This window comes from Triticum aestivum, chromosome 1A (genome assembly GCF_018294505.1).
Source record: "Triticum aestivum cultivar Chinese Spring chromosome 1A, IWGSC CS RefSeq v2.1, whole genome shotgun sequence".
Classification (NCBI taxonomy): Eukaryota; Viridiplantae; Streptophyta; class Magnoliopsida; order Poales; family Poaceae; genus Triticum; species Triticum aestivum.
This window is the reverse complement of record NC_057794.1, coordinates 446,580,643-446,589,230: the sequence shown is the minus strand read 5'-3', so window position 1 is coordinate 446,589,230 and position 8,588 is coordinate 446,580,643. Positions and strand designations below refer to the sequence as shown.

General features: G+C 44.8%; 1 protein-coding gene across 1 annotated transcript in view; it reads right to left on the bottom strand.

Annotated features, from left to right (window-relative positions):
* Positions 1–3,661: 3,661 nt before the first annotated feature.
* Positions 3,662–8,588, bottom strand: part of LOC542924 (pyruvate, phosphate dikinase 1, chloroplastic) — an 8,687-nt gene continuing 3,760 nt past the window's right edge. The window contains exons 5-18 of the mRNA XM_044479179.1: positions 8,443–8,571; positions 7,960–8,139; positions 7,399–7,542; positions 7,105–7,269; positions 6,788–6,949; positions 6,549–6,638; positions 6,252–6,390; positions 5,553–5,730; positions 5,223–5,352; positions 4,862–4,990; positions 4,513–4,650; positions 4,248–4,325; positions 4,070–4,161; positions 3,662–3,981 (exon numbers count right to left, since the gene is read on the bottom strand). Of these exons, the coding sequence (XP_044335114.1) occupies positions 3,939–3,981; positions 4,070–4,161; positions 4,248–4,325; positions 4,513–4,650; positions 4,862–4,990; positions 5,223–5,352; positions 5,553–5,730; positions 6,252–6,390; positions 6,549–6,638; positions 6,788–6,949; positions 7,105–7,269; positions 7,399–7,542; positions 7,960–8,139; positions 8,443–8,571 (1,797 nt within the window). The 3' untranslated portion in view covers positions 3,662–3,938. The remainder of the gene's footprint in view (positions 3,982–4,069; positions 4,162–4,247; positions 4,326–4,512; positions 4,651–4,861; positions 4,991–5,222; positions 5,353–5,552; positions 5,731–6,251; positions 6,391–6,548; positions 6,639–6,787; positions 6,950–7,104; positions 7,270–7,398; positions 7,543–7,959; positions 8,140–8,442; positions 8,572–8,588) is intronic.

The window sequence follows — 8,588 nt, the reverse complement described above, 5'->3', positions numbered from 1 at the left end:
TGGAGGAAGAGGAGAGGAGGCCTAGGGGCTGCCGCGCGCCCCTCCCCCCCCCAAGTCCGAATTGGACAAGGAGGGGGGCGCCCCCCCCCCCTTTCCTTTCTTCCATCTCCTCCTTCCCCCCAAGTCCTAATCCAACTAGGGAAAGGGGGAGTCCTACTCCCGGTAGGAGTAGGACTCCTCCGGCGCGCCTCCTCCTAAGGCCGGACGCACCCCCCCTTGCTCCTTAATATACGGGGGCAGGGGGGCACCTCTAGACACACAAGTTGATCTTCAAGATCATTCTCTTAGCCGTGTGCGGTGCCCCCTCCACCATAGTCCTCGATAATATTGTAGTGGTGCTTAGGCGAAGCCCTGCGACAGTAGAACATCAAGACCGTCACCACGCCGTCATGCTGACAGAACTCTTCCCCGACACTTTGCTGGATCGGAGTCCGGGGATCGTCATCGAGCTGAACGTGTGCTAAAACTCGGAGGTGCCGTAGTTTCGGTGCTTGATCGGTCGGACCGTGAAGACGTACGACTACATCAACCGCGTTGTCATAATGCTTCCGCTGTCGGTCTACGAGGGTACGTAGACAACACTCTCCCCTCTCATTGCTATGCATCACCATGATCTTGCGTATGCGTAGGAAAATTTTGAAATTACTACGTTCCCCAACAAAAGGTTCCCTCTCAACTAGGTATTCCTTGTGAGCGGAAGTGCGGCAAGGTTGGTAGCTACTGCCAACAAGTTATCAACATGATTGGAAAAGTGGCCGCCGGTGTCACAAAATGGTCTGGAGTCGTATGAAAAGGCAGCGGGTGTTGGGCCGGCTCGAGCTGATGTTGTTGAACCGACTGTCAGGGCTGAGCTGGCGGTGGTCGCCTATATCCATCCTGGGGCATGACCCGATTCAATTGGGTATAACCAGAGCCCCCAGGGTACTCGTCCCAGCCCCCGGTGTAGGTGTGTTGAACAGATGCCTAGGCTCGTAATCAACGGGCAGGCGGGTCTCATGTCGCCTCCTATGAACCATATCTGAAGCGTTTTGCCACAGACCCATGTGTCAGGCCTCCGTCCTCAGGCCCTCTGTTTCCTGTTGGATTTGGGCGCATAGCTGCACCATGCGAGCGTTCTCGCGTTGACATCCTCCTGAGCCTTAGCCATCTACTCGCGAATTTTAGCTACATATGCATTGCATTCCACCTGGTTCTCCGCTGTTAGTGGCGACTCAAGGAACGTCGTCAATGAGGCGACTAGCTCTGAAAGAACTTGAGTTGGTGTTTTAACTGGGCCAAACACACTTGGATTAACTGCTAAAGCGCCGGTTCCTCCCGTGGTGCCTGCTGCAGTAGAGTCGAGGGCCGGCGCAGTGCCTTCCATGTAGATGGTGGTCCAGTAGGGTGGCTCGTCATCAACCAGAGCCGGCTCATCATCAAAGCAGCCCCCAAGCCTGTTGTCATATAGCGGGAGGATTGACTCGGTATCCCTGACCAATGACTCGTCGTCGGAGTAAACAAGGGTGTCCCCACCAGATGTGGAGTTATCTGCGAGATCAACCGCCTGGGTGAAGCCGATGAAGACATGGTTCCGGCCGGCTTGGGCCCAGGCGGGTTCTGTGCGCCGAGCCGGCTCGACAATGTCGGTGCAGATGTCCGGCTCGGTTCCTGATTCGCTGATTTTGCCGATGAAGACGTGGATCTTGCGGAAGGGGGCCCGGCACCAGTACTCGATTGAGTCGGCCTCGGGGCCCCAGCCTGAATCGTCGACGTAGAGCATGTCGCGGTGTCTCTTGTTCATGCGGCCGATCGCGTATCCCTCTATCCCTGGGAGAGCTCCCTCCAAGAACTTGACACCATCGAGCGATAGCCCCGCAGTGGGCACCCACTGTCGTGGTTTTGTCATAGCAGATGTCCTCGTGAAAGGACTTAGTCGTGAGGCCATCGCCGCGAGGTGGTAGCTTGAACGGGGTTGATTGGAATCAAAGGCAAGGGTTTACCCAGGTTCGGCCCCTCTATATGGAGGTAATAGCCTACTTCCTGCTTGATTGATATTGATGATGATGATCTCAATTACAAGGGTGCGACTTGGCTATCCTAGTACTCAAGAGATTGTAACTTAAGTCTTTCTACCTCAGGGGCTCTCCTTTATATACAGGTCGAGGCCCTGGGCTTACAAGAGAGTTCGGGTCGTACTACGACCCATGCCCTAATTAGTTTCCTACTCGTCTTGCTTCCCAAGTAAGGGAATTACGACATCCTTCGGTGAGCCGCCGCCTCTAGCGCTGGGACATGAGCAGGCCCACTCTACGAGTCGAACCATGGGCCTTGAGGTCTTGATCACCACAACCCATGTTAAGTCTTATTCGTTAGGCCGCCACAGGATAACCCGGCCCTGAACGGGTGGGTCATAGCGTGGGGTTAATATCCCCAACAAGATGGATGTGTGGCCACACAAGGAAGGACCGAGTACGGAATGATGATATACGAGATAGAGTTGGGGTAGCGCCGATTGAAGAGAAGCTTGTTCAACATCGTCTGAGATGATTTGGGCATATTCAACACAGGCATCCAGAAGCGTTAGTGTAGCGGACGGCTAAAGCGTGCCGATAATGTCAAGAGAGGTCGGGGTAGACCGAACTTGACATGAGAGGAGTCCGTAAAGAGGGTTCTGAAGGACTGGAGTATCGACAGAGAACTAGCCATGGATAGGGGTGCGTGGAAGCTTGCTATCCATATGCCAGAACCATGAGTTGGTTACGAGATCTTATGGGTTTCACCTCTAACCTACCCCAACTTGCTTAGGGCTAAAGGCTTTGTCGTTGTTGTTGTGATGCTAGATACTCATGTGCGTGAAGTCTATGCCAAATTTCGTGGAGTTTGGACATTTCAGCAGCTCTCGGCAAAAAAGGAGACAAATTTGGGGTTGTAAGAAAGTCCAGCTGATGACAAAAAAATTTGACTGAATTTTTTTCAGTCAAAAAAGACAAATGCGTGATGTTCCAATACTGTTTTGATTGATATTTTTTTTTGCCATGAGCTCCTCATATGTCTGAACAAGCTGAAATTTGGCACGAATATCACGCATTGGAACATCTTCCACCTAAAAAAGAATTAAGAATTTTTTGAATTGCTTTAGTATTTTTTTTTTGAATTTACTGTTCACCAGGTGCAGATGAGCCTCGACACCGAATTGAATATACAACATATAAATATGATACATACATGGTCGTATTTATTGTTTTTGCAAACATATGCCAGATATGGGAGGATTTGTTGGCATCAATAAGTGTACATATCTGGTACTATTAATTTCCTTTGACAAGATTTGGACAATTCGCAGAAGTAGTTATTTATGTGGTTTAGCTGGACATGCTTTACATTTGAAAACATGTCATGTTTAACTTTTGTTCGATTAGGCAGGCATTCTAAGGAAACTACAATATGTGCTCAAAGTTTGTAGGGGAAACATCATTTTATAATTGCTCCATTTGTTTGCTGAGTTTTTGTGTACATGCATCAATTTTGTTTCCTGAGTTAGATTGCTCTAGAAGTTGGACTCGGACAGATGGCAGAGTCTGAACTTCCAACTAAAATCAAGTGAAAAGATATTTGATTTACGCAATTGGGATGGGATCACATGCTTCACTTTCACAAGCAACTCGTAGCAGCCACTGAACAAAGGAAGAAATGGAATCACTTAAATTGATAGCAGAGATAATCGCCACCTTTTATTCGATTTATCTTCGTCATCATCACTGTTTGGTACATTACCATGGCAGTTCAGGGGAAATGCAGAGAAGCAGCCATTTCAGGCTTACACGCGCATACGCATCATATACTACATATATGAAACGGCCTTTGTTAGGCAGCAGAGTTTCCACAAGTCCATGGCTATGTCTTATTTATCTTCACCAGATGCACCAACAGCAGGCTATCCGGTCGACGAGGCAGCCTCCTCAGACAAGGACCTGGGCTGCAGCTAGCCTGGCAATCGGGACCCTGCGAAAAGGTTCCATATCAAGATGTTAACGGCTATAAATAGCGTCAAGGTAGTGCTAATCCTCCAAATTTCAATATTTCAGCCAACCTGAACGGGGAGCATGAAACATAATCCAGCCCAGCCTTTGCGAAAAAAGCAACTGAAGATGGCTCTCCGCCATGTTCACCGCAGATGCCCACCTGTTTGGAAACACGAAATCGATCAGTCAAATGAACTAAGAATGAATTCTGCACAACAGATACAGTGTCCTCGGTGGAATACTTACCTTCAAGTTAGGCCTCGCTTTGCGACCCCTCTCTGTAGCAATCTTTACTAGCTCCCCCACTCCTCTCTGATCAAGCACCTGGCATATTCATTAACAGGTAAGTTATCAAGTACAATATGATAAGGTTATGGCTGTACAAAAAATATCAAGAAGGAACATGCAAAATGCCTAGACATGTGAGGTGCCCACGTGTGTGAGTGATGAAAATATGGGTGGTACTTAAAACAAACTTGAAGTGGTATGGTCCCAGTCGTAACAAATTTACCTCAAATGGGTCATGCTGGAGGATACCCTGGGCCAGATAGAAGGGGAGGAACTTCCCCACATCATCCCTACTGTAACCAAATGTCATCTGCGTGAGGTCGTTTGTTCCGAAAGAGAAGAACTCAGCCTGCTCTGCTATCTGTCAATGGATGTGCAACCAGCACAACGATGTCAGGTACATGCGTATTTTCCCTTGATATATCTGATAAACTAATTCTTTGCATTTGGAGAACTCCTATTGGCCAAGAGTTCTGCTAACTAATGCATGTATTATTCAGTTTACATGCTGAATGTCAATGGCCAACATTTATGGTTTTACAGAAAGAACAGGGCTATCACAAGCTTTTTACCTCATCTGCCACTAGAGCAGCCCTGGGAATTTCAATCATAGTCCCAGCTTTGTAATCAATGGTTTTCCCCATATTGGTGAAAACATTGTTAGCAATTTGGCGGATAAGAGCCACCTGATGTTCCAATTCCTGGCAAAACCAAATGTCAATTGTCACAAGGAAAAATCAACTGCTGAATCAAACTTGCAATAATAAAATCAAGTGCGGTTTGAAGAGAAATGAAATGGTCAGGTTTCCATAAATTGGTGGTGTATAGTTGTATCCCATCAAATGGATTATGACATTTTTCAACTGCACAAACTGTGAAGTGAAGGTACACCTTTATACCAGCCAAAGAAGATACACGTGAAGAAAGACATACCTGAGGTGTTCCAACAAGAGGAACCATTATCTCTGGAAATACTTGAATACCCTGGTTGGTCATGGATATAGCAGCTTCAAAGATGGCCCGGGCTTGCATTTCTGTTAATTCAGGATACGAAATACCAAGCCTGAAATATTAGCATCACCAGCATTAGTAAAGGAAAGAAAACAGAATTGCGAATGAGAACAGGCAAGTAAATGAATGGGAAAGGAAAACTTGATTCAATAGTGGTTGTGTTAAAAACATGAAAAAAATTACACTTTATTCTGTTGATCATATGGATATAGTTCAATCTCCAGCATAGCTAAACAAATAAACAACACCAACCTGCAACCACGGAAACCAAGCATTGGATTTACTTCTGAAAGTTTCTCCATTCTTGCAAGGACATCATCCTCAGCGGCTCCACTTTCAGCACATAGCTCACGCACAATATCCTCCACATGCCCTTCTGGAAGGAACTCATGAAGTGGAGGGTCCAACAGCCGGATAGTCACCGGGAGCCCTGAAATGCAAACATTGATGCTCAGGTGGTTCTGTGTGACAAAAATGTAGTTTGGATTCCCTTGCAAAAAGTGCAGTCTATAACTAATGCCGTATGCCATCGATGGAAAGTGTTTATTTGATATCAGTTTCCATGGGACATGTTATTACATATACCACTTTCAACAAAAGAATGAGCAAGCACTGGCAGAATTATATACCCTAAACTATATGATGAGTGCCAAAAAAATACTTCAAGGTTAGAAGCACAATTCTTATAAGATCCTGTAATCTTGCAATTTTTTCTACTTTGTGTGTTCACAGTTAACACCCAATGGTCAATATTCGCTTATTTAAGAAAGTAAGCCAGCTCGGGTATTTGAACTCTAGTACACCTCATCTAGTGAGTATATTTCCTCCGTCCGGAATTAGTTGACGCTCAAACAGATGTATCTAACACTGAAATACGTCGAGATACATCTATTTGAGCGTCATTTAATTCCAGAAGGAGGGAGTATATGAATACAGAGATTTTCCACATACCATCCATGGCACGGAAAATGCCTTCAAAGTCGGACCTCTGGTAAGGCAGAAGACGATCTAGTGCTTTCTGCCTCAGTTCGACAGTTGGAGCCATTATCATCTGCCTCACAGCCTTAATCCTCTCATCAGAAGCAAAGAACTACAAAGTATACAAAGGAGAACATTAGCCTTTTTTTACTTGCCTAGAAGAGCAGACTTGTGTCCATAAAGTTCACTTCGAAAGTTGAACTGCAGAAAATAACTATCATAACAAAATATGTCCTCCAAAAAGCAAACAGTAAAGAAGTTAACACCAACCATGTGTTCTGTCCGACAGAGTCCAATTCCTTCTGCCCCATTTTTCCTTGCTGCCAATGCATCCCCGGGGGTATCTGCATTAGCCATAACCTAGAACACGCAAGATATGCATAATAAGGATTTTTTGTTGAAGCTTGTGTAATGCTTAGGCCTAACGCAGTTAAGAAGACTGATGTAAATTTTAGTTAAAGTCAAATTGAGGCAGTTTCTGTTCTTGTTTTTATTCCTAGGAAGTTTACCTTGAGCTGCCTAACTTCATCAACCCAGGACATGAAAGTTTCCAAGTCAGCACTAAGGGCTGGTGGGGAAAGTGGCTGCTTGCCAAGGATCACTTCACCAGTTGATCCATTGAGTGATATCCAGTCACCTTCATAGAGCATCTTGTCTTCAATAGCTACCACCTATCCGTATAGACCATATACCAAAGTAAGCACCTCTATAATACAAAATGATGAATACAGATTTATCACACTCTCATTATGAATTTTAAGGTTGGAGCAAAGTGTTGCGCCTAACAATGTATATCCTAGACATCTGCAGCGATAAGTTCAATCACCTTTTCAGTTTCATTTACACGGATGCTTGAGCACCCTGACACACAGCATTTTCCCCAACCACGTGCTACAACGGCAGCATGAGAAGTCATACCACCTCTTGCTGTAAGAATTCCAGCGGCTGCATGCATGCCACCAACATCTTCTGGGCTGGTCTCTATCCTCACCTTTACATTCAGAAAGTTCAAAAAATATCAGGATAACTCAAGAATAGGACAAGTCCAACCCAAAATGACATAGAAAAATGAAGGAGACATCCTGCTATAAAAAGGAGGATGATAAGGACATGTACAGACCAGAATAGCAGATTTCCCTTGGGCATGCCATGCTTCAGCATCCTCCGCAGTAAATACAATTTGTCCCACAGCAGCCCCAGGTGATGCTGGTAAGCCTGTAGTAATAACTTTGCCTTTGTATGAAGCAGCCTCGGGGTTCGCAAACTGGTTGTCATAACATAAGGGTAATAAAACTGAGTCAATATATTGCCATTATCCAGTTGCAAATAAAATTCAAACGAGGGATGTCAATATAAGGGTTAAAATAAAGTTCCAGACACCAATACATCTGATTAAATTTGAACTTGTAAAGTAAGAAAGCAAGAAACTATCTGTATACATCAGATTTTAGTAGTATGTCAGAATCATAGGCCTATTGAATGAGTATACTATCTTCATTAATTACGAATGCATTCTCAGCATGCAAACGATGTGGTTCTTTTGTAAAATCATTAAGTAATGCAAATATATCCTGAAAAAGCAGATAATTTATTGGGATAACAGAGGCAGTAACAAATTGCATGCATGTATTTACATGTATCAGTTTTATAGACCATTTGGGCATATTTGATTATCTTATACCTGTGGATGAAGAAGCTGGTCCAAGTGGCCTGGTTCTACCATCTTAATCGCTGTATTGCGATCAACAAGAGCCTCATTAACCATGTCTACAGCAATCTTCACAGCTCCTGTGCCAGTACGCTTTCCGGATCTGCATTGTAGCATCCAGAGCCTATTTTCTTGAACTGTAAATTCAATATCCTGAATTAAACATGAAAAATGCAAGTTATTCTCCATTGGAAATAGTAGGGGTTCAGGTTAATCTTTTGACATATTAAGGCAGGATCATGACCAAAGAGCATTCATGTCATGTGGGCAATTGTAGAGAGCACTGTAATGGTGCTTGAAAATGATCACATAAACTAATTAGATAGCTAAGTTCTTCACAATGTTTCAGAATAAGTTTTATATCACGCTATGGGTCAAACGCCTTGTTGCATAAAACAGCAACACTGACAGGCCCCTCAGCAGAGCTTCCTGCAAGCAGTTGGTAAACTAACATACCATCATTTCCTTATAGTGGCTCTCCAGTATGTCACAGTTTTCAACAAGCTCTGCATAGGCCTCCGGCATGTGATCCCTCATGGCATCAAGATCCTCCGGGGTTCTGATTCCAGCAACCACATCCTCACCCTGCATAAGGCAAAAAA